Raw genomic sequence first — 22415 nt, forward strand, 5'->3', positions numbered from 1 at the left:
AGAACAAAAAAAGGACCAATAGAAGTGCCTGATAAAAGAAAGAAGAGAGGGCGTCCTAAGAAGTTTGCTAGGATACTGGAACCAGGTGAATCAGCAACTAATCCTACAAAGTCTACAAGAGAAGGAGGCACTGTGAGTTGTTCAAACTGTAAGCAGTCATGGCATAATAAAGGAACATGCAAAAATGCTAGTGTACAAGCAGCAGCTCCACGCAAAAGAGGCAGACCAAGGAAATGTTTTGTAAGAGTAATCTGACATTTTGAGTATTGCCTCTTTTGAGTTATGTCTTATTCAGATTTGATCAAAGTATGTCTTATTCATAGGATAATGATGATCCATGGAGCATTAACAATGCTCCAAAGAGGTGGCAACAAGCTCAAAGCCAGTCCACACCATCTGGTTCTCAAAGTCAGTCTACACAAGTACCTCAGCATTCAAGTGCTCCAGCAGCTAATCCAAGTGGTAGGGGACGTGCTCGTGGACGCCCTCTAGGAACTAAGAATGGTGAAGGCAAGGGTCGTGGCAAAGGTGCTGGCAAGGGTCGTGGCAAAGGTGCTGGCAAAAATGAAGCTCCTAGACCGCCTGTTTTCTTTATGTCCCCATGGACTGACAAAGTGTTTGATGTTTGGCAGCCTGGCAAGAAATAGGCTGATCTTATTGATGTCTTTTAGGATCTTTCTGATGTAGGATTAGGATTATGTAGGATGATATGATATGTAGGATGCTGCTTAAGTTGGATGATGATTGTTTTGGTGGGATCCTTGTATGTTTTTGGTGGGATCCTTATGACTAAACAGCTCTTTTTGGCTCTTATGTTGGATTAACTTTTTATGAAACTCCCATTAGTTCAAACAAGACTTACAAACTTGTCATACCACAACAACAACAAAACAGAAAACAACAACAACAACACAGAAAACAACAACAACAACAACAACAACAAACAAAACGAAAACTACTTCCCCATTGCAAGTATCATGGCAATAACAACAATGAAGCACCCCCAAGACAACACAATGAACTGCCGAAGCATTTTCTCCCTCTCATTAGCACCCATAACTTCACTTTCAAGCTTTGCCTTCTCTTGTTCGTATCTAATCCCTAAACCACTTTCCAAATTCGTCGAAGCACTGATACCTTGATCATTCTTCGTCTTCACAGTTTCTTTAAGCATCTTTATTTCCTCTTTAAGCTGACGAATCTCATCTCTTGCTTCTAATAAGCTCACCTTCTGCCAACCATATGGCTTCTCTTGATCAGCCCAATCGAAGAACCCATGAACACCACATCTGAAGAATCTTCTTCCCGGATTCTCGTTTGTCCATGCTTTAACAATCGTTGTCGCCCTACCACAGTTGCAAAGAGGACCCCAACTTCTGCTCACCGAATTGGCATCAGACCCAGAACATTGACTCAACATCTCTCTAATTGTTGTGAAAATGGAAGTTTTGATCTAGGGTTCTTGGTCTCATACTCATATATCGATTTGGGGGAAAGTAACGAGGGCATTATAGTCTTTTAATTAGGCTAATAAACCACGTTTTCTTAACCAGTAAACCGGGTTTAGGGATTCCGTCAGCCGATTAAACGTCTGTTAAGTCGAATGACTTAAACGACCATCAGTAATAAATTTACGATTTAATTGACAACAATTAATTAACTAAAATAATTTTAGACCAACGCAAAAGAATTGGGTATTAAACTTTCAATTAAAAATTACTTGGAGTTTTTTATAGGAATTTTCCCCTCAAACAAAATGTAACTTGTGGATGTGTGTAATTTATAATTCCGAATTATTAACTTTTTTTTATTTATTATTGGAACCGACGTTACAGAACAAAACCATTAATGATGAAGAGTGGGAAGCAGAACAGAGCATTCGGCGCATTAATGGAGGAAGACAAAACAAAACCCATTTATTGTTTTCTTGCAAACTCCCATTTCTCTTCTTCTTCTTCCTAATTTAATGCTATCTCTTTGTTTTCGTTCTCTGTGCAATTCGCAAGCATTCAAAGTTCATGTCGGACTTAGAAAATTCAAAAACTTCAAAACAACAAGAACACAATCAAGAAACGGAAACTTAACCTGGTCTATTATGATCTTCTATATGACAACACTTAACAAGGATTTAATTTGAGATTAACCCTTTTACCAAATTTAGCTAACTAATCATGGGTTTGATTCGAAATTCTCGATTCTAAACCAAGTTTGATTATTTCGCAGCTTTGACTCTTCTTCTTTTGGCCTCCCAATCCCGTCGTATTCAGAACAGAACATGAGTTTTTGGATGTGGTGGATTCATTGACTGACGATGATAATGATGATGGGTTAGGGTTAGGGTTTGGTTTCGATGGTGGAGCTGCGAAAACTGGAATCACTGATCTGATTTGAACTGCTGGAGCCAGACTTAAAGGGTTTACGCTACATCCTCCGACGAAGTTGTATCTGCCATTGTCGGAAAAGGGCATTTGCTTACTGAATCTGTTTGATGTTTCATTGACTTTGGCTTTGCTGCTGATCATCTCTGTCGGTGTCTCTGTCTTAGCTTCTTGTGATGATATGTCTTTGTATTGCTGGATAAATGGCAAAATTTTGGAGGATTTAGGTGGTGGTGGTGGGGGAATTAGAGGGATGAAACTTGTTTGTTTGTGTTGATTCTGTGTTGATGATGATGATGATGATGATGAAGAAGCTTGATTGGTCAATAGGTTGATCCATCTCAATCTCTCAATTAACAAATCCTTGTTTGAATCTTGTTGACTTGTTCTTCTTCTCCATTGGTTTGTTGTCTCTCTTCTTCTTACTTCTTTGGGTTTAAATCTTGAGAGTACTCTTGCTACTGCTTCTTGTTCCTTCTCTTCATCTTGAGAATCCAAGCTTGACACTGCACAGTAGAGAAAAGGATGGATTCAATTAGAAAAGTGAGAAGCTTTTTTGGGGTTTATGGAACAACTTGGAAGAGAGAGTTTTATGTACTTCTCTTCAAAGAGGACCAAGCTGCAATGGCTGCGTTTTTCTCAGCTTGTTTCTTTGTCTTTGCTGATTCTCCTGTAAAACTCATCCCAGCAAGTTCCACAGTACAAGAGAAACCTGGGAAGTGACAAGATCCTGATCTTACACTTGTGTACATTGGTAGATCAAGACCAGCTCTATGTGCTGTCTCTTGAAGCAGGTTCTTGTAAATCCCTGTCTCATCCTTAAATATAGAGTGAGATGTTACACTTTCTACAGTTTTTGTGTATGATCAAAACCAAGAAGAAAAGACAGAGAACTTACAAGAATCTTAGCAGTTAAGGATTTTGAAGGGACTCTAGAGGAAAGGACATTAAGAGAAACTTCTGCAGCTGCATGCTCAGCTTGTCTGAGAGTGGAACAGTAAGTGGGACTTTCAAATATCTCACCATTGAAGTTAACAGAAGCTTTGAATCTTGGAGCATGATCTGGTCCTTCTCTTATGCAAGTATATGATGGTAAATTGAAACAGCTTCTCTGTGCAAGCTCTTGAAGCTGATTCTTATACATTTTTTTTCCCTGTAAATACACCAAAATCAAACCCAAAGTCAACTCCAGAAACCACAAATCTCTTTTGGTAAGTCTAAGAGAATACAAAAGAGAAAAGCCTACCTTTAGAAATTTGGTATCTAAGGTTTTGGCTGTTTAATGTTTGAAAGTAAGTTTAAAGAGGAGAGAGATAAAAAAAAGATAGTTTTTGCAGAGGTTTTTGAACTCTTCACTCACATGGTAAGGTACTAAAGGTTCTAAATAAAGAGTAGAAGAGGATGCTAAAACAGTAATAGTGACATCTCAATTGAAGTATGGTTAGTCTTTTTATATAATTTATAACATGTGCATACAAATAACAATTATGAACAATGTTATTGACTCTCTTTGTTGTCTTTTGGTGTTTGACTGGTCAGTTACCTTCTTCCTCAGTTAAAAACATTTAACTTTTCATAAATGTTTGTGAAAATGATTTAGACTGCTACTGTAAGGCTATTAATGTTTTCTTTGACCAATTTGTTGATTCTGTTGTCTTTGTTCAATTTCAAAAAACCTTTATATATTGCTAATCTTCAAATTTCTTAAACCAAAAATGTTGGCTTGTAATGTAAATCCCTAACCTTTCTCTTATCAAACATTACAAGCCAATGATTTTGGTTGAAGATTTTTACAATGGTCCTTACTTCTTATCAAATCAAAAACCAGTGAAGAAATTAATTAAGAACTCAGAAGAAGCCTTTAGAGCTCTTTTGCATTTATTGCAGAGCCGTGCTTCAATGAACACTATAATAAGAGTTGTCTGGTCTTCTGGTCCACTTGTCTGAAAATTCAGTTTCTGCAATTTTATCATATGCCAAGTACATTATGAAAATCTTCTGTGTTCATTTTGTTTTCTCATTCTGTGAAAGATAACTACTGTTTAAGTCATAGATTACACTAACACACAATGATTAAAGATTTAACTGTCTGAATTATATCACAACTAAAAATACTCATAACATCTGAAAAATCACACCAATTCACAATTGCTTACCGTGTAAACACACAATACATCAATAAATCAAACATTTGAAAACACCTCTCAATTTTCTCTTAACTTGTTTCTAAGCTCTTCTTGCTGATAAGGCCATAACTTCTGGTGACATTTCCCAGTTTGCGTTCCTCGGGTGATTGCTTGGCCTATCGATTTGTTCATCACCATCAACTATGGTCCTCATGTCTGGTGATAACTCGTTTAACTCATTGTCGTTAACATGAAACCGTTCATTGTTATTGCCATTTTTGCCATCACCATGCTCAGCCATTGCCCAAACGCCCTTCCTCCCCATTTCAATATCATCATTGGCTTTTCCCATGTTTGGACTCATAAAACCGCCAACAACTGATCTCGGCGGCATTGGATTTTCCCTTGGTACCATAGCCCTGAAGTTGTTCTTTGAAGGAGGTATTGGAGAGAAAAAGATTTCTTTAAAGTTATCAACCACTCCTTTGTTATGTGGGTTGCTAAGCCTGTCATAACTGTATCTGAAATTCTCATATGTAGTCTACAGAATAAAGGATGATCAAACGATTAAACACGCATATCGAATGAGAGAGGTTTTTCAGAAAGAGGCAACGGATTAGGTACCTGATTTGTGCTGATGAGATAGAGATGAAAACATGTTAAGCCCCCAACGAAAAACGTCGATATGAATGTGTAGAGTATCAGAGCAATGGAAGCTGGAGTTTTAAGCATTGCTTTCAAGATGGTTATATCTTCAGATTCTTTGATCTTCCTTATATAGACACAACAAAAGGCGAACACATATATGCAGAGAAGAGTCGTGGAGAAGACAAACATGAAGAAAAATCGATAGTTCCTCTGCAAAACCCCAAGAAACATGAGATGAATTATAAACTGATGTCAGAAACTAAAGGACAGGAAAACGAAAAACTGAGTAACTTACTTGGGCAATACATTGACCAACCCAAGGACAGTGATGGTCAAACCTTTCTACACAGTTGTTGCAAATCGAACAATGTGAGCAGCGAGGCGGTCTATAGAGCATGCAGGTATCACAGTACTTGACCTTAAATATTTTGCCATTAACTTCTACTTCTTTAACGCGATGCAATCTTGGAGTTTGGCTTGTCCCCGAGCCCGTGATGCCATCAAGAACTTCAGGCTCTGGAGGATGAGAATTTCTTGGGATAATCCCTGGATCTCTTCCGGATGTAAGCATCAGCAGAATTAAATCCTGAGGGAAGCATTAATTGTTATGAATGAGGCACTCACAGAACGTTTTACAATGCAAAGTTAAAACTTTTGCACTCACATAAATGGTGAAGACAACAGCAACAAAGACTATTGATACTCCCCAACTATCAGAGAAGTCCTCCATTAGTTTGCTACCAACGAAGATGCAGAAAATCGTAACAGGAACCACGATAAGACTTATGGTCAGACCAAGTGATCTTACATCCGGCCCGAAAATAAACCTTCCTTGAAGACAAAATATCTGCAGAAATTGGGCAAAATTGGAAGATATGAGTAATAACTTCTAAATGTTTCATTCCACCAGGTTACTACTAATTACTAAACTAAATTTATCTTTATTTCGAATTTTCGACATTGAAAGCAAAGCAATAAACATACCGTATCAACTATATAACCTTTGTAACAAGAAGCATTTCTATAAATGCAACAGCATCTTCAGATAATGCCCCACGTTTTTGATTAAAAAGATTTCTTCATGAAACAAAAAGCTTCTTGATTTTTGCCAACAACTACAACAAAAGCTTGGACTGTAGACAAATTACCCTTACAGCAACATTTCTAACACAAACCCAGGTCCCCATTTCTGAGCTAGACAAGTCCCAAATCCTATGAATGTAGCAAGCATATTGAGATAATGTCCAAAGTTCTTGATTAAAGGTAAAGATTTCATGACCTGGAACTGAAACCTTCTTAATTTTTTGCCAACAACTACAACAAAAGCTTGGACCGTAGACAACTACCCAGAAAGCTACACTTCTAACACAAAACCAAGTCCCAAGTTTGAGCTAAGACAAGATTGGAAACAGACTAATCTAAGCCCATGGACAATAATAGGAACAATAAAAAACCTCAACCATAAACACAGAAGCAAGAAATTCGAAAACCTAAAGCTTTCAGATAAAACTCACATTGCTTCCTTTCCATGTTTGATAAACCCGTAAATCACAGTCGGATCCAAAACCGGATCTTTGAGGAGGCGTCACTACATACATCTCTTTCTCTTTCTCACTGTCTCTCTCTCTCTCTCTCTCTCTCTCTCTCTCTCTCTCTCTCTCTCTCTCTCTCTCTCTATCGCTTGCTCTCGATTTCTTCAAATGTAAGCAAAGGGGAAAACACTAAAACGAAGATAACGAAAGAAAAAAAGAGAAAGCTTTTCAGTCTCCGTTGAAGAAATTCTTTAAATTCCGGCAAGTCTCCGACATGAAAGTGAGAGTAGTCAGAGAATTAGATTTGCTCTTGGCTTCTACTACTTCTTCTTCTTCCTTCACTTTTTTTTTTATTTTTTTGGTTGCTTCTCTGTTTTTTTTTTGCAATAAATAAAATATATAAAAATCGACTGTTACCAGGTACTGTCAGTCTGTCACCGTCGTTTTAGTTCAGCCAAAACACTTTTTTTTTTTCTAGATTTATTATTAATTACATGATAACTGTTACATTGACGATTCTACAACTAACATTGGAGATTTCCTGCACACTTGCTTCAACTAATCTGCAAATTTTATAATAAATCGTATATCTAGGATTCGAACCCCAGACCTCTTAGTATAGAAATAGTAATCAATCTTTGGTCAACCAATGGTTTCCACATCTAAACACTTTTTAGTAGCTTAAAAGTGAAGAACCGAATTAGCTGACATGGCATTTTTTTAGTGGTCTGTTTCCTACCTTGACTACTTGACCTTGTCATTCATAAACGAAATTCGATAACGGAAAAGAATTTTAAACGTTTGTTTTACAGCGATTTTACATCTTAAAAAATTTGTTCACAATTTTTTTTTCTCAACTATAAAAATCGATTTATATGTACTGGCAAAAAATAAAACTACTGTATAATTTCGTATGTTGGAAAAATAATATTGAACTTAAAATAATTGATGAAAGGTAAACTAATGTTATTTTTTTTTCTTTTCTCTAGAGAAATAAAGTTGAAAGTAGAAATGATTGACAAACAACAGATGGTATCCATAAAGTAGGTGGAGTCACTTAGAAGCATTACAAGAGTTTTTTTAAAAGAAAAAAAAAAAAAAAAACAGAAAATCAAAGTAAAATCTACAATCCTTGAAGAACCAAAGGAGAACAACTTTATACTTAATGGGCCTTCTTTAAGCTCAAGCCCATATATTGTTTCCAACTGATAAACTTGTAATGTGAGCTTATCTTCTATAGTTAAACCTGAAATTGTTATGCAAAGTCTTATGCAGCTGTTCTATAATGTGAAGAACAAAAGTCTATAATGTGAGCTTATCTTGTATGGTTAAACCTGAGATTCTCTACCAGAATCCAGCCAAAACCGAGACTTAACCGGGAAAATATCATAGTTTTGGCTTCTTGTATTGATATCTAAAGAGCCATATCCTCTGACCACTTTCTTGGTGTTTATGCTGATGAATTGATGATGTTTACACTTCACTTTCAGTGGTCCATACATATATACACACTAGTGGTTTACCTTCTCCCCTCTATTATCCAGTTTTAGCTATTTTTTTTAGGGGGAGTCATACACAAAAGCCCTTAAAATAGAGTGCATGAGAGCTCAATAAATGTAAAACCCAACCTCTCAGTTTCTCTACTTTTCCTTTAATTGGCCTCATCTCTTTTTGCCTCTCTTTGCTCATCTCTTTCTCCACAAGAGTCTTGATTTTTATAAAAAAAGACAAGCTTGGAGCTTTGTTTGAATGAAGTTACTGTTTGATCTTTGTTTGTTCTTTTGTCTTTAACCTCTTGGCCCATTCTTTGTCTGTTTCTTTCATCAACCACATAAACAAAAAGGAAACCTCATCTGTAAACAAGTGTTTATTTATCCAAAGATAAAAAAGTTCTGAAGCTTGTGGACATGGAAAAGAAACTGATAATGTTTCTGTTCCTTCTGCAACTTCTGTCCTTAAACACTCTGTCTCTGAAACATTCTTCAGCTAAACCAAATGCAAAGATCACTGTAATGGGTCTTGTTTACTGCGACATCTGCTCCAACAACAGTTTCTCCAAACACAGCTACTTCATTCCCGGTAAAGAATCTTATCAACATTTTTTGAAATTGTTAGATCAAAGTTAAAATGTCTCTCACTTTTGTTTGACTGAACAAAAAAAAAAGCAGGTGTGGAAGTGAGAATAATCTGCAGATTCAATTCAGCTTCGTCGAGAACTAGAGAGATGATAACGTTCTCTGCAAATCGAACCACAAATGAGCTTGGACTCTACAAGCTAGACATAACATCTTTGGAAGGCGTTGCTTGCGCCGCAGCAGCAAAGAAAGATTCTCTAATGGCTTCTTGTCAGGCAAGCTTGATTGGTAGCTCCAAAGATTCTTGCAGCGTTCCTGGCTTTAAAACTACAACGGATCAGGTTGTGTTTAAGTCCAAGAGGTCGAATCTCTGTGTCTATGGGTTTACAGCTTTAAATTTTAGACCCTTACAGAAGAATCTTCACTTGTGTGGCAAGTAACAGAGAACAAACTGCAATAATCTTAGTCTTTGTTTGTTTCTACTCTAACAGGAACAAGATCACTCTGTTCTGTCTTCTTGTTTTATGTATCTTTATCTTTAGACTTTGTTTATTTTATTTATATATAAGTTTTAGTTTGTTAAAAAACATCAAGATTTCTGAAACAATTTAAGTAATAATATAAAAATATTATTACAATATAGTTGAAATAATATAAAATTTATGGTTGAAACTTGATGCAAGATACAGACAAGTTTAAGATGAAGATAATAATAATTCAGCAGAAAAAAGGAAGCAAGAGAAACAGAGTAAAACGAATAGGTTTTGACAATAATAGCCTGATATTTTTGTTTTTTGGTCCATTTTTGTTCAGATTTATATCTGTAAAAACTGTTCTTGAAACACATCCATGGCTGAAACAGGAAGTCCAAGAAGCACATTTATGCTTCTTCTCTGTTCTCCATGAGACAAAAACAGAGTCACTTCTTTCTCAGGCAAAGCTACTGGACCGGACAAAATCGGTTCTCCCCAACCGAAATCTGTGGTGTGGAAACCCAATCTTGACCATGTAGTGATCAGAAGAGTCGAGGAAAGAGAAGGTCTTGCTCTCGTGACTTCGAAGTAATCAATCGCAGATCTCATGTATCCATCAGTGACCATCTTAATTGCTTCTCTGACTAATCCCACCGCGAAACTCAACGGTTTCTCGATAAGCTCTCCAGTTTCACAGATGGAGTTTGTAAGAACAATTCCATTTCCGAAGTAACCTTTTGGCAATTGAGGCTCAAACTTGGCTCTACCATCAACGGCGAAGAGAAGCTTCGTTTTCTGATCACTCAACATCTTCAACGACTTGGTTCTTGCTCTCCACACAAAAGCAGATAAAGCCTCAAAACTTGTGCAGGAGTTACCGAGGAGAGACTCACTGTTCTCTGTTGCTTGGTGCTTAAGTTTCTTGATTTTCTCTGGGTCAAAGCAGAAGGATCTGTAGAGAGTTGGCTCTTTGGTATAGAGAGAGTTGATGTTGGATTTATCTTCGATCTCTTCGAATTCTTGGTGGAGATTCTCGATCTTTGGAGGGTTTCGAGCACTGAGAATGGTTCGGTCTGAAAATGGAGGAGTTGTTAATGGTAAGCCTCTAGCGACTTGACCCCATGAGTTAACAAACTCCATAGCTCCAATTCCATCAAACATACAGTGATTCATACAGAGTCCGAGAACAAACCCTCCACATTTGAATTTAGTCACCTGTTAACTCAAATCAATTTAAAACCCTAACAAATCAGACTTCAACTTCAAAAAACTTACAACCCTAAGAAAAAAAAAGATTGCTTGAGGAGGAAGAAAAGTTGACCTGAGCGGTAACAGGAGGGATCTCAAGAATATTCTTGGCGTCTACAACATCGTACACAAGTTTCCCTAGAGTTTCGGGATCGGGTTTGGTAATGTCACCAATCTCATCCATTTTACAGTTTGCTTCTGCTTCCACAAACACAACTCCTTCTTCAGTACAGTCAACTGTGAGTTTACCTGAATTCACACCATCAAAGACATTAAATGTTGTTGTTGTCTGACTATAAATAAGACAGAGACCAAACCCGAACTAATCATTAATCGATTTCAATCAGTTACCTTCAGGACTGATGGTGAGGCGTCCAGCAAGAGGGTAGTAATGAACAAGAACTTGACTCAGAGCTTTCTTGATCACTTGGACTGCTTCCTCGTTCCCTCTCTCCTCAGATTTGAAACAGTAGATTGTACGAACAATCACGGCGATGTTCTGATCAAGATTCGACAAGAAGTAAAGACCCTTTCGTGTCTCGGATTCAGGTTTGACCAAAGCTGGTTCCTTTTGATGAACCTCAAGATGAAAGTTAGTTCCTTTCATGTTGTTGTCCATTGATGCAGAGAGTGTACCTTCTTTGTTGTTGTTGTTCTCAGCAACCTGAAAAACAAAAGAAGAGTGAGCTTAATAAAACAGAATTTTGAACACTTTGTGAAACAAAAACAAGAACAATAACACAAACCATTTTGATCCAAATGGAGAAAACAGCACAATGGCTTTGTGGTGAAAAAGAATGGAACTTTTGGGATGAATGTTATGAAGTCGAGTTGGATTCTCATGTGATATATATGGAGAAATCAATGAGGATTGTTGTGGGAGCCACAAGCTCATAAAAATCTCGTCTTGTTTATTTAGTGTAAAACGTAAGAGTTATGTGAAAGGAGAATACTTGGACGGTCTTGATTGAAAGATGGATTTTTTTAACATTGAAACAAAAACAAGTTATATTGACTAACAGAGTAACAGTAGTCAGTATTTCTTTCTTTATTTTTATGTTGTTTAAAAAAAAAAATTATATTGACTAATATTATTTCTTTATTTTATAGATATGAATTTTAACGTATTTCATTTAGTTAGGGTTAGGTGACTGAATAAATGACCTAACACAACAAACACTTATGTGTTTTTTTGGTAGTTGAGAGTAGGCCTCCCAATTTTGGATGACTTCTTAGATTTCTTTCTCTTTGTCATTTATATTACTCTTTACGATTTTCTCCTGTTATGTTTTTATTTTCTCAAATTCAAATAGATGATATCATGCATATTCTCTTTCTCTAGGAAAATTTCAGTCGCAACACAAAATTACACATTTTTCAAAAATAGATTATGATTGGTTAAGAAACTTTTCAATTTTTAATATATTAAGTTATGCCAAATAACGGTTCTTACATAATAATTTGTACACTTTACGAATGCACTATATCTTGATTTGCCTAGACCACGAAACTAAATTACTCAGAAAAACTTTGGACCATAGAAAACCCAAACATCTAAACCATACAGTATTGACATTTTTTGTCTTCCTCTTGTACTTTTTCTAATTAGTATGCCATTACTTAAATTCAAAAAAGCATGCAAAATATATATAGAAGGTTCCACTTCCACATGTATTATCTTAGAGTTATTTTGAGGACTTTTTCTTTTTTTCGGTCATAAGAGAGAGAAGAGGAAAATAGATTTTCCATTTTTAATAGACAAATAGTTCAAATTATGTACGTAGGTAGGTTAATTTCTTCCTTGTTTGTGTCCTCTTGGATGGAGAAGGTTTAGGTTACCGAATCAAACGAGAAAGAGGGACCAAGAGAATCACATATCTCCCACCGCCAATTTAACACGCATCTCTATCTCTTCTCTTCTATGTTCATATTTATTGAAGTCAACGTATTACTAAATTTTTTTTTGTTATCCAGAAATTCTAAATTTTTGCATTTGTTATCTATCTTTTGTTTGTTTTGTTTTAATACGGATATTGGCTTTTAGGCCCTAACCAAATGTTAGTCATTTGGAAAGTTAAGTCTCGATGGCATCCGTAATTCTTTCCGCTTATACTGTCATTGACTCATTGCGGCCCATTTCATTGATTATGGGCTGTTGACACAATACAATAAGAACATCATACTGTTTCACTGTTCTCAGTGGAATGATGCGGATTGTTTTTCACCCAAAGAAACGTAGCGCGCGTAGTCCAAATTCTATCAACAAAGACAGCAAGCAAAGCCAAAATGTATGGCATTAGCCATCATCAGAGACCAAAAGAGATTAACTTTGCAGACTCTTTAGCTTCTGGGCAAAATCTTTGAAACAAGATGAATCTTTAACCAAACAAAAAAAAAACATTCCTTTGTACAACAAAACTCAATCATCAGAGTGCTTAATGATGCATAAAAGCCTTATTTCAGTGCAGTTTACAGAGCATAACATAAAAGCCTTATTTCAGTGAAGTTTACATAGCATAACTTACTTAGTAACTATATAGCCTAATTACATCAAAGCCATTGATCAAAGAGAGTTTGAGCAAAAGAAACTATGAATGAGCACATTAAGATTTCAGCAAAACCATATTTTATTCTCTCACTATATATCTGCACAATCTAAGTAAAAGCCATTAAAGGTTTGACCTTTGAGAACCAATGTTCTCTTGCTGATCTAAGTAAAATAAGCAATGAATAAGCACATTGTGCCACAAAACGCATTTCCTTAAAAGCTATCAACTTTGAGATTTCAGCAATCACATTCTCACTAAATATCTATATGCAAAATATAAGTAAAAGCCATTAAAGGTTTGAGCTTTAAGAACCATTTTTCTCTGCACTCTGTTGCTGATCTTCATAAGAATGATGATGATGAAGAACCCTAGACTGTTCTTGACCCATTTGTTGATAAACCTGTGGATTCAAAACCGCAACTTGAGACAACCCTAATTCAAGTCCAGGCGTTTGATTATTTCCAAAACCAATCTCTGAAACACCATTGAAACCAAACCCAATTCCGTAATTCAAATCAAACCCTCCAGTGGTTTGCTCTGTTTCATTTGCCGCCATTTGAGTCCTTGAAGCTCCTTCAAAGTTATGCCTAACCATCAAATCCGCCGTGAGAGAAGGTTGAGAAACAGAATCAGTGGTGGTGGTTCCAATGGGTTTGATTCCATTTCCAGTAGCAGAGATTATAGATGGCTCAGCTTGTTGAAGTAACCATTCAAGAGTCTCACCATCTGATTTGTGACCTAATTCTTTAGTCAATTGATAAATCCTCGCTGCACAAAGTGGAGGTAACCTAACTCTTCGACCTCTTCCTTCGACTTTACGGTGTCGATCTCTGTTTGGTTTCTTCTTCTTCTCATCAAGAAGCTGAATCTGTTCTTCCTCTTCTTTCTCCCTGACCACAATGTCGAAACCTTTAACCTCTGTTTGTTTCCTCTTCTTGTCGTTGTCCAGATTTTGTGGTGATGGGTTTAAGAAACTTGGTAGAGTTGGATTCTTCTTGGGATCCATGACCATGTCAAGGTGTGGGGAGTGGGGACTTTCAGGTCGGAAGTAAAAGTTACCAAACTTTTTTCTCTGACTTTACTCTCTCTCAGATTCAAGGTGGGGTGAGTGACCTTTTGACCTAAGTAGTAACAAGATTTTATTAATTTCAAAAAAAAAAAATATCTTAAACCGTCGAATCCAATCCAAAAGCTCAATCAAAAAAAAAAAAAAAATTTATTTCCTTTTAGATAATTTAGAATTTATATAATCACTAAATATTCTTAAATCAGATGAATTCCGATCAATCAAAATATTCTTAAACTCGGTTGTTAGGAGTCTTTCGCAGTTCGGCTTCTACCTCCTTGCAGTTGCCCTTCATTTTCGACAACAAATTCAGGAAGAACAACCGAAATCATCATCACTTCATCTAACTCTCATACTTTCACCGTTTTGGTCGAGTAGATTGACCGAATTCTAATTATAAATTATGTTTATATGTTTTTTTTTGTCATATGACCATTTTTGTAAGTCTATAATTATCGGTTGTAAACCTAAACCGTTTTCATTTAGATTGAGACGTCTAGTTTCTCGATAATGAAGCCATTTTCCCAAGCTAAGATGTCATCTGCATCTTCTACATGTAGGTCCTTCAATCTTTTTTTTTATTGTTAATCAAAAAGTTTCGAGCCGAACTTCATAAATAATCTCTTCGGACAGAAGACTAGAGAATACTAGAAATGTACTCTTTGTTACCTGTGTGACCAATGTTTGAATTTGGAACTTTGGATAGCTAGAACTTGACCGGTTGAGCTCTCTCATACGGATCCTTCAATTGATCAATCCCTTGCATGAAAACTAGCTTATCCCAAATGATCATGTAAGATCCAAACTCCACCACACATGACATTGAAGTTTAATCCAAGAAAATTTGATGCTACATTTTCATTACTTTTTCGAGGTTCTCTTCCATACCTTCTCATATAATTAATCGTAATTATTTGAGATCTAAAATGCTTAAAGAAAGAGAGCTTGTTGGGCCTGGTGATACTTGGGCCCTAAAAATAGAGAGTGGGTCAAATGTAAAATAGAATTGTTTTTTATAAGAAAAAATAGTTAAATTAATACCCTAATCTGAAATCTCTCTTCATGATTCATGAAGCCGCCATATCAAAAAGGCCCTTTCACAAACAAAATCAGCATCGCCAAAGTCTGAAAATTTCAGTTTAAAATCAATCAATCGAATTTGCGCGAACGTAGGGGCGATTTTTCTGATTAGGGTTTCGTAACCTAGATCTGAGATGGCTGAAGAGAAGAAGAAGAAAAAGAGTGACACTAGGGTCGATTCTGGGGAAATCGTTGAAGAAATCGTTTCCAAGCACACTTCTATGAAGAAGAAGGAGAAGAAGAAGAAAAACCGAGAGAGTAAGGATGGTTTTGCTGGAGAAGATGAGGAGATTGCTGGGCGTGGAAGTGAGAAATTGGGTGAGGATGTTGTTAAGAAGAAATCCAAGGACCAAATGGTTGTTTCTGAAGCTGATGATGCTCTGAAGAAGAAAATTAAGGAGACAAAGGTTGATTCTGAAGCTGAGGATGGTGTGAAAAAGAAGAAGAAGAAGAAGAAGAGCAAGAAAGAATCTGGGAGTGATGTGATAGGGAATAGTGAAAGCTCCAAAGTTTGTGAGACACCATTCGTGCATATTGATGATGCTGATAAGAGAAAGGGAAAGAGAAAGCGGGATGATTGTGATTTGGGAGCTGAAGAAAACACAGACAAGGAGGTTAAGAGAAAGAAGAGCAAGAAGAAGAAACAAAGTGTGGATTCAGAGTTTGAAGATAACAACTTGAACTCTACAGAGGATGGAGTTCAAGTTGAGGATTCAGAGGTTGAGGAAAACAACAAGGACTCTGTGAAAGAGGCAGAGAATAAACAAAGTGTGGATTCAGAGGCTGAGGAAATCGACTTGAGCTCTACAAAAGATGCAAAGAAGAAAAGGAAGAAGAAGCAAGAGTCTGTTCAGAGTGATAAAGATGTGACCACCCCATCAAGTAAAAGCACAAAAAGGGTGAAATTTTCTGCCGAAGTGGAATTTTTTCCTAGTGAAGATGAAGAAACGGAAGATGATGAAGAAGAAGTTACGGTGGTGAGGGGTAAACGGTATACAAAAGAAGAAGATGAGTTGGTAAAGAATGCTGTATTAGAATACATTGATAACCATGCTTTAGGAGAGGAGGGGATAAAGATGGTTATGGATTGCAAGTCACACCCACAACTTAAAGGCTGTTGGAAAGAAATTGCATCTGCTTTACCTTGGAGGGCAAATAATAGTGTGTATAATCGTGCACATACTATATTTGAAGCAGGATCCAAGGGGACGTGGGCGAAAGAGGATATTGAACTCGTTATGGAGTTTCAAAAGAAACACGGGAATGATTGGAGAACACTTGCAGATGCAATGGGTAAACATAGGAAGCATGTGAAAGACGCTTGGAGGAGAGGAAGATTGGCAGAGAAGAAGAAAGGACATTGGATGAGGGAGGAGTATCAAAAACTCTTTGACCTTGTTAACAAAGACCTTAGAATGAAAGCATTCCAAGAGAAGCACTCAAAACATGGTATGCTCAAAGATAACATCCCTTGGATGGCGATAAGCGACGTACTTGGAACACGGGACCACGTCACTTGCTGCAGTAAATGGTATGAGCAGTTGATGTCACCAATGGTAGCAAAGGGAATGTGGGCTAACGTAGATGACTATAGACTCTTGGAAGAGCTTTTGAAACTGGATGCTGCTTGTATCGACGATGTGGATTGGGATAATCTTTTGGAAAATCGAGATGGAGAAGCTTGTAGAAAACGGTGGAACCAGATGATCATTCATATCGGCGTACCGAAATCCAAAACATTTGCAGAACAAGTTGAGATTTTGTCTGAAAGATATTGCCCTGACATAGCTGAGGACAGAGAGGATTTTGACAACAGACCCTATGATCCTGAAGATTAAGTTTGGAACCATACATTAGATGTTTTCTGTTACTTTTTTTTTGTTTGTTAAAATGTATTGGTACTTTCTATGTTCGCAGATAGAAACTCTGAGAATGTATTTGATTTCAGTATGGTCATCAGAGAAACAACTTATTGATATGATAACCCAGACTATTACTTCAATGCTGTAGATGAGACGGGATCGATGTCGGTAAAGAAAGGTAGTTGGTTTTTGTTTGGAGCTTTTGTTAAATGCCAATAGCATTTGGTATTCGAGATAAATGTTTCACGAGATTGAAAACTCATAGCTTGTATTTGATGAATGCTAATAGTATTTGCCACGAGTACTCTCTTATTTCAACTCTTCTACTTGTAGCCATAGCACTTATCAAAGGTTTCATTAGATATTAACACTAATTCATTCATCTGTTTGCTTTTAGCGAAGCATTTTGTCAGTAACATTGTGGTGGTTTCTCTTCATGTCACTCTCTTTGATTTCTTCCTAACACTTAGAAAATTTGTAGCAAACAAGATTGATACACTACCTTTTCCACCACCAGAAGCAGAGAACACTAAAGAACAAAGGTAGCAACACAACTTAGAGATGTTTAGCCTGTCGAAATGGAGAATGAGGATGAGTAATTTAGAGGAGATTATAGCAATCAAGGATTCTAGCAATGTGAATTTAGTTATTCCAAGTGATTACAGAGTCACACTGGGATCAAATCCCCAAATCAAATCGAACTGGCAATTTAGCAAAAAGCATGTCGATATACATCCCCAACAGTGCCAAAACGTCTCAACCCATCTTAACAGACTATGAAACATCTTCAGGATTAACAACCACTACGGTTCTCAGCGAGCTTCGTATTGAACAACTGCAAGAGAATAAACGACCATATAAATTAGCCGGAAACAAGTTAACAACATCTACATTTGTACAATAAAACCAACAGATTAACAATCCAAACACAAAAAGGGGTACACCGGAACGTAGTTACAAAGGTGCAAAACTCAAGATAAATTCGAAAATCTAATCCTAATAACATTTGCTTTTATGAGACACATTTAAGAACAAGACCAAAAAAAAGATGAATCAAAGAAGCTATTACAAAACAAAAGGAGAATTAAGAATTATTCACCTCTACGGGTACGCTTCTTGTAGAGAATACGGTACCCACACTCTCTGCATTGGATCACATCCCCAGGCTTCAAAGTGTTCTCTTGTCCACAATCTGACACATAGAAGAAATTAAGCAAACCCATAAAACAAAGATAACCTTTTTACTTACAAAAACATCAGAAATCTTCCTACGAATTTTGATTTAAAGTGTATATGTCTGAGGCTGCTTGGGAGAAGATTGATTCTAAGCAGAAGCAAAGCTTCTCCTCAAAAAGACCTCAAGTCAAATAGATTAAAACAATACAGACAAGTATTGATGATCAAGATTGATTTACGCCTCCTAACTAAGCCTGATTATGAAATTTCCTAATAGATTAGGATTCATAAGGCTACTCAAAAGAGGCAAATTTAGCATTCAACATCACAAAGCTACAATCTTTTACAGAGACTAAGAGTAAAATTAGATGTTCGATGAAATCTTTCGAATCGAGCTTACCTCCGCAGACGTAAGTAACGGGTTCGGGCTGTGCTGGTTCCATGATTCAACAAAGAAAGAGTTCACAGAAACTGAATTTGCGTCTAAAAATTTAGACAAAATTTTCTCAATTGGGATTTAGGGTTTCTGAGGAATTAGAGGAATCATATATATATATATATATATATATATGATTTGATTGTGGTGGAAAAGACGAGGAAGGAGATTCGTATGGGCTTCTTAACAAAAGTATATGGGCTTACACAAGAAGCCCATTTAAAGTTTCGTAAGTCAATATGACTGTTTTACTTTATGCCACATACAGTACATGAAGATGTTTATTGGTGGTACATTTCTGTGTTCTACTTAAAAGATGGAAAAACTCTATTTTTTGGCTATAATGCAACAAACTTTTAATATGATAACAATGTCTAGGATGGTCCAAAGTACATACAGATGGGTGGATTGATTCTTAATATTGAAAGAACTGCGGATGGGATGGTCCAGATTCCATCGCCGCAGATCAGTCCTGAAGCTACTGCACCCGAGTAATCATCTGCGTCTTTCTTATTCATCCGTTCCCATACGAACATAATCACGGTTCCTATGAACATGTCGATGGTGAAGTATGCTCCTATGTAGAATGGACCAGCCATAGCCATTGGAAGTGGTATCAACTTAGAGATCTTTGGTGGTGTGATTTCTCTAATTAGATTTACAATCAGAGAAGCGATGAAGAATCCGCAACATAGAGCCAAACAGTGCTTGGGCAATTTTGTAAAGCCCTCGATCCCGAGGATAGCCATTTCGCGGTAGATAACTGCGTAAGGTGCTTTGTATAGACCATCAGGATCTCCAATGTCAAAAGCAGTCCAAAACAGCCAGAACGTGAGAGGAGCGATTATGCAACCCATTGCTGTACCCAAAAGCTGAGTTACAAACATGGATTTTGCAGATGATAGTGTGAGGTAACCTGTTTTAAAGTCCTGCATGAGATCTGCTGCAGTTGAGACGATTGACATCATAATGCCACAGGCTGCTAAACCGGCAATGACTCCACCGTTATTTCCTACAATTGAAGCAACGATGAAAAGACCAGTCTTTCCGTAGGTTGAAGGCATGCTCATATCCGTGAGCCCGGCTCCATAAGAATTGCAAAAAGCAAGACCCGGGGCAACTAAGTATGTACAGAGGACAAAGTACCATTTCAATGGTGGGAATATCAATGGGATTATAGCAGTTGAAATGGCTGCAAGACCCACATAACCAGAAACCGCAAACTCGAGGGGTATACGGTCCTTGAGAAATATGTCATCTCTTTTCTTCTTCTCCCGCATTAATTCTGAGGTCTTGCTTTTATCTGAATTAAGAATGCAGAAAGAAACTCTTAAGAATATATTTGGGACAGACGTTTTCAGTATGGTCATGATTCATGAGAGACACCTTATTAATAACTCTGACTATAACTAACAAATAATGCGATGGATGAAACAGAATCATATATATTTTTCGCACCTAAAATGTCGGTAAAGACAGGTAGGTGTTGTTGTTTGGAGCTTTTGTTGCAGATTTCCTTCACAGTGACAATAATGATCTTAATGAGGTTGTAAAGACCGTCACCAAGGATGATAGCAATGGCGATAAAGACCTATAGGTAATGATATGAAAAGGATCAGTAACCACTGCAAATAGAGGACCTATGAAACTAATCTGTGTTCTCCCCTTTTGATGTGAAGATAAGAACTTTCATTAAATTCGTTCTACTTGATATGTTTATTTTACCTTATATCCATAGAGACCTTTGAAATCATTGGCCTCAAGGTCAGCTGGATACCAATCCCCAGCATGCTGTGATATGGATGGCCAGAGGAAACCCCAAGAAATGATAGCACCGAGAAGAACCGAACAGTTCACCAAATGGGGACATATCATACCACATCCAATAAAAGTAGGACTGAAATCAAAGTAAAACCTGCGCAGCAGAAAACCATGACTCGTTACCACTTAGATCCACATGCTAAACCATTCTCATTTACAATAGATTATTGTTAAATTGTACTAAATTGTTTAATAGAGAAACTTACGTGTTCTTGAACAGCGTCAAACCAAGTGTGGGAAAGTGATCAAAGCCACATGCATCTCCAATACCACTGAAGAACCACTTGAAGCAACTCCAAAATAAGCTAAGGCTCAGGTATTTCCCAAGACATTTAACTTGGTTTCTGAAGTGAATAATATTGGAGATAAATATTTAATGAAACTCAGCTCAAGCTATCGTTTGCAGGGAGGTGAGATTGAAAAGATGAATCTCTGACAATTACCCTGCAAGCTCAGCTCCAGTGTTGTTGTGGAAACTGTTAATCAACATCGCTGTAGCGGTTCCACTGGGATATGTAAGCTTGTAGTCCAAAATCATCACCTGAAACACACTATTGAATAAGGGATCAAGAGATCAAACAATAGTGTTCTCTTGGATTATTGGTTTCTTAGACAGTTTTTGATTACAGTAGTGAGATGCTACCTTACGAAGTGGAACGAGACTGAAGAGACCGAGGAAGCTAACTACAAATAAAAACCCAGTCATCCACCACAATCCAGGATTTATAACATCTTCAGGATTGTTTCCAGGATAATCAGAACCAATGAGCTTATATGTCCTATCATCCATAGCTATCAAATATGAACCAAATCCTCCTGAAAAAAACAAGAATTCAAGAAACTATATCAGAAATCAAAATTACTATTCACTCATTTCTAAGCAAGTAACGATTCTAGAATCTGAGTCTTTAAATATGCAAATCATAGTTAGATTAGTGATTACAACATTGTAAAAACTATATGTGAATTTGACAGGCAATGGTGAGTGATGCTCAGCTAACACTAAGGTGCATGGCCAATGGAAAGTTGCGGATATTTCCTTTAACCAATATCTCACAAGCTAGGACACAAGACCTCTGCACACTCGTCTGCACTTAGGCATGACCAAGGTTTCAACTCCTTTATACATCTCTAATATACTTACCATAAACGCCGCTAACTATCAACAGAGTGACAATGACTCATAATGAATATAGAAACAGCTTCAAAATCAAACCCATTGTTCATCATCAAAACACAGGAAACTAAACGTAATCAAATCAAGAAGATTAGTATTTGCAAGCAAGTAACGATTCTTACCGCTATAAGCAAGGCCGTAACAGGAGACAACACAAGTCTGAATAACAGTGTTCTCTTGCTTAGTAAAGGGTTTAGATGAAAACCCTAATTTAGACAAGAACCCAGTCCACGACTTGATGAAGAAGAAGCCGAGAAGACCAGCAGCTACGTTTAGCGAAGGAATGATTCCGATTGTTAGATTGAGCTTATGGGTAATGATACAGAACAAAATCCCTAACAAGGCGCTAGAGATTAAGCCTCGGATCGTGATCTGGTCCTTCCACTCGGGTACATCTTCATCGGGATCGAGATTTGTCGCAGGTAACAACAATGTCTCTGATATCTCCGTTGACCTTGGAATCTCTGTCTCCATAACAACAAAAAGCTACTTCTTTTCCAAAAAATTGAGAATTCCCGGCAGATTTCACCGGAAAATTAACATCAGTTTTTATGGGAAATGGTCAGTCTGGTTTTTTCCAGTGAGAGAAGAACACTGTTGGCCAAGGAAATGGTAGTTGACGGGCGATTTGCGGTTAGAAACTTTGTCATCGATTAAGACGTATAATTGGTTTAACCAAACCAATGTTAAACCAAACGGTTTTAGTTTTGATGGACACGGTTTAATGTGAACCAAAAGAATCAATTTGGAAATTGGTTTTTGGTTTAA

General features: G+C 37.0%; 9 protein-coding genes across 12 annotated transcripts; 2 read left to right on the forward strand and 7 right to left on the reverse strand.

The window, feature by feature from the left end:
* Window positions 1–1784: 1784 nt before the first annotated feature.
* On the reverse strand, window positions 1785–2009 carry LOC110226897. Its single transcript, XM_021019805.1, is given in 1 exon segment — window positions 1785–2009. A coding segment is annotated over 1 exon segment (180 nt). The 3' UTR covers window positions 1785–1829.
* A 58-nt stretch (window positions 2010–2067) lies between these two features.
* On the reverse strand, window positions 2068–3901 carry LOC9306726 (double-stranded RNA-binding protein 5). Its single transcript, XM_021019804.1, has 4 exons — window positions 3625–3901; window positions 3277–3531; window positions 2977–3196; window positions 2068–2884 (listed from the first exon to the last, which is right to left on the reverse strand). Exons 2-4 carry the CDS (start codon window positions 3520–3522, stop codon window positions 2166–2168), a joined length of 1185 nt encoding a protein of 394 aa, XP_020875463.1. The 5' UTR covers window positions 3523–3531; window positions 3625–3901; the 3' UTR covers window positions 2068–2165.
* A 531-nt stretch (window positions 3902–4432) lies between these two features.
* LOC9306727 (probable protein S-acyltransferase 6) lies at window positions 4433–7039 on the reverse strand. 3 transcript variants are annotated; one of them, XM_021019599.1, is made up of 6 exons: window positions 6819–7039; window positions 6667–6768; window positions 5817–5999; window positions 5448–5738; window positions 5129–5362; window positions 4433–5045 (listed from the first exon to the last, which is right to left on the reverse strand). In XM_021019599.1, exons 2-6 carry the CDS (start codon window positions 6748–6750, stop codon window positions 4605–4607), a joined length of 1233 nt encoding a protein of 410 aa, XP_020875258.1. In that variant the 5' UTR covers window positions 6751–6768; window positions 6819–7039; the 3' UTR covers window positions 4433–4604. The 3 variants fall into 3 exon arrangements, with proteins under 3 accessions (XP_020875258.1, XP_020875257.1, XP_002870656.1); XM_021019598.1 differs by having other exon boundaries at window positions 6667–6760; window positions 6803–7039; XM_002870610.2 differs by having other exon boundaries at window positions 6667–7039.
* Window positions 7040–8221: 1182 nt separating this feature from the next.
* LOC9306728 lies at window positions 8222–9327 on the forward strand. Its single transcript, XM_002868572.2, has 2 exons — window positions 8222–8763; window positions 8853–9327. Exons 1-2 carry the CDS (start codon window positions 8592–8594, stop codon window positions 9197–9199), a joined length of 519 nt encoding a protein of 172 aa, XP_002868618.1. The 5' UTR covers window positions 8222–8591; the 3' UTR covers window positions 9200–9327.
* A 72-nt stretch (window positions 9328–9399) lies between these two features.
* On the reverse strand, window positions 9400–11402 carry LOC9304691 (omega-hydroxypalmitate O-feruloyl transferase). Its single transcript, XM_021019652.1, has 4 exons — window positions 11227–11402; window positions 10832–11144; window positions 10554–10729; window positions 9400–10447 (listed from the first exon to the last, which is right to left on the reverse strand). The coding sequence occupies exons 1-4, from the start codon at window positions 11227–11229 to the stop codon at window positions 9575–9577; spliced, it is 1365 nt and encodes a 454-aa protein (XP_020875311.1). The 5' UTR covers window positions 11230–11402; the 3' UTR covers window positions 9400–9574.
* Window positions 11403–12888: 1486 nt separating this feature from the next.
* LOC9306729 (transcription factor TCP6) lies at window positions 12889–14358 on the reverse strand. The gene has a single exon (XM_002870612.2). It carries the CDS (start codon window positions 14039–14041, stop codon window positions 13334–13336), a length of 708 nt encoding a protein of 235 aa, XP_002870658.2. The 5' UTR covers window positions 14042–14358; the 3' UTR covers window positions 12889–13333.
* An 805-nt stretch (window positions 14359–15163) lies between these two features.
* On the forward strand, window positions 15164–17153 carry LOC9306730 (RNA polymerase I termination factor). The gene has a single exon (XM_002868573.2). The coding sequence runs from the start codon at window positions 15310–15312 to the stop codon at window positions 17011–17013; it is 1704 nt and encodes a 567-aa protein (XP_002868619.1). The 5' UTR covers window positions 15164–15309; the 3' UTR covers window positions 17014–17153.
* A 474-nt stretch (window positions 17154–17627) lies between these two features.
* LOC9304692 (DNA-directed RNA polymerases II, IV and V subunit 12) lies at window positions 17628–18755 on the reverse strand. The gene is made up of 3 exons (XM_002870613.2): window positions 18614–18755; window positions 18137–18229; window positions 17628–17872 (listed from the first exon to the last, which is right to left on the reverse strand). Exons 1-3 carry the CDS (start codon window positions 18654–18656, stop codon window positions 17850–17852), a joined length of 159 nt encoding a protein of 52 aa, XP_002870659.1. The 5' UTR covers window positions 18657–18755; the 3' UTR covers window positions 17628–17849.
* A 138-nt stretch (window positions 18756–18893) lies between these two features.
* On the reverse strand, window positions 18894–22260 carry LOC9306731 (probable metal-nicotianamine transporter YSL4). Of its 2 annotated transcripts, none has more exons than XM_002870614.2 (7): window positions 21770–22260; window positions 21114–21286; window positions 20914–21011; window positions 20677–20814; window positions 20375–20564; window positions 20108–20240; window positions 18894–19952 (listed from the first exon to the last, which is right to left on the reverse strand). In XM_002870614.2, the coding sequence occupies exons 1-7, from the start codon at window positions 22119–22121 to the stop codon at window positions 19024–19026; spliced, it is 2013 nt and encodes a 670-aa protein (XP_002870660.1). In that variant the 5' UTR covers window positions 22122–22260; the 3' UTR covers window positions 18894–19023. The 2 variants fall into 2 exon arrangements, with proteins under 2 accessions (XP_002870660.1, XP_020875193.1); XM_021019534.1 differs by having other exon boundaries at window positions 20914–21021; window positions 21770–22254.
* Window positions 22261–22415: the final 155 nt, after the last annotated feature.

This window comes from Arabidopsis lyrata (assembly GCF_000004255.2).
Source record: "Arabidopsis lyrata subsp. lyrata unplaced genomic scaffold ARALYscaffold_7, whole genome shotgun sequence".
Taxonomy (NCBI): domain Eukaryota; kingdom Viridiplantae; phylum Streptophyta; class Magnoliopsida; order Brassicales; family Brassicaceae; genus Arabidopsis; species Arabidopsis lyrata.

Bases quoted from the DNA above. Each gene is read 5' to 3' on its own strand.
- LOC9306727 (XM_021019599.1), bottom strand. From the start codon at position 6,750: ATGTATGTAGTGACGCCTCCTCAAAGATCCGGTTTTGGATCCGACTGT. The intron at 5,739-5,816 runs GTGAGTGCAAAA...TGCTTCCCTCAG, and splicing joins CTGTTGTCTTCACCATTTAT to GATTTAATTCTGCTGATGCT. The intron at 5,363-5,447 runs GTAAGTTACTCA...GGGGTTTTGCAG, and splicing joins TTGGTCAATGTATTGCCCAA to AGGAACTATCGATTTTTCTT.
- LOC9306730 (XM_002868573.2), top strand. From the start codon at position 15,310: ATGGCTGAAGAGAAGAAGAAGAAAAAGAGTGACACTAGGGTCGATTCT.
- LOC9306726 (XM_021019804.1), bottom strand. From the start codon at position 3,522: ATGTATAAGAATCAGCTTCAAGAGCTTGCACAGAGAAGCTGTTTCAAT. The intron at 3,197-3,276 runs GTAAGTTCTCTG...TCTATATTTAAG, and splicing joins CCTTAACTGCTAAGATTCTT to GATGAGACAGGGATTTACAA. The intron at 2,885-2,976 runs GTACATAAAACT...TCTACTGTGCAG, and splicing joins TTGGTCCTCTTTGAAGAGAA to TGTCAAGCTTGGATTCTCAA.
- LOC9304692 (XM_002870613.2), bottom strand. From the start codon at position 18,656: ATGGAACCAGCACAGCCCGAACCCGTTACTTACGTCTGCGGAG. The intron at 18,230-18,613 runs GTAAGCTCGATT...TCTATGTGTCAG, and splicing joins CGTTACTTACGTCTGCGGAG to ATTGTGGACAAGAGAACACT. The intron at 17,873-18,136 runs GTGAATAATTCT...ATTCTCTTGCAG, and splicing joins CAAGAAGCGTACCCGTAGAG to TTGTTCAATACGAAGCTCGC.
- LOC9306729 (XM_002870612.2), bottom strand. From the start codon at position 14,041: ATGGTCATGGATCCCAAGAAGAATCCAACTCTACCAAGTTTCTTAAAC.
- LOC9306728 (XM_002868572.2), top strand. From the start codon at position 8,592: ATGGAAAAGAAACTGATAATGTTTCTGTTCCTTCTGCAACTTCTGTCC. The intron at 8,764-8,852 runs GTAAAGAATCTT...AAAAAAAAGCAG, and splicing joins ACACAGCTACTTCATTCCCG to GTGTGGAAGTGAGAATAATC.
- LOC9306731 (XM_002870614.2), bottom strand. From the start codon at position 22,121: ATGGAGACAGAGATTCCAAGGTCAACGGAGATATCAGAGACATTGTTG. The intron at 21,012-21,113 runs GTAGCATCTCAC...AGTGTGTTTCAG, and splicing joins GTCTCGTTCCACTTCGTAAG to GTGATGATTTTGGACTACAA. The intron at 20,241-20,374 runs GTAAAATAAACA...CATTACCTATAG, and splicing joins AAGGTCTCTATGGATATAAG to GTCTTTATCGCCATTGCTAT.
- LOC9304691 (XM_021019652.1), bottom strand. The intron at 10,730-10,831 runs GTAACTGATTGA...GTGTGAATTCAG, and splicing joins CCTCACCATCAGTCCTGAAG to GTAAACTCACAGTTGACTGT. The intron at 10,448-10,553 runs GTCAACTTTTCT...TTGAGTTAACAG, and splicing joins TCCCTCCTGTTACCGCTCAG to GTGACTAAATTCAAATGTGG.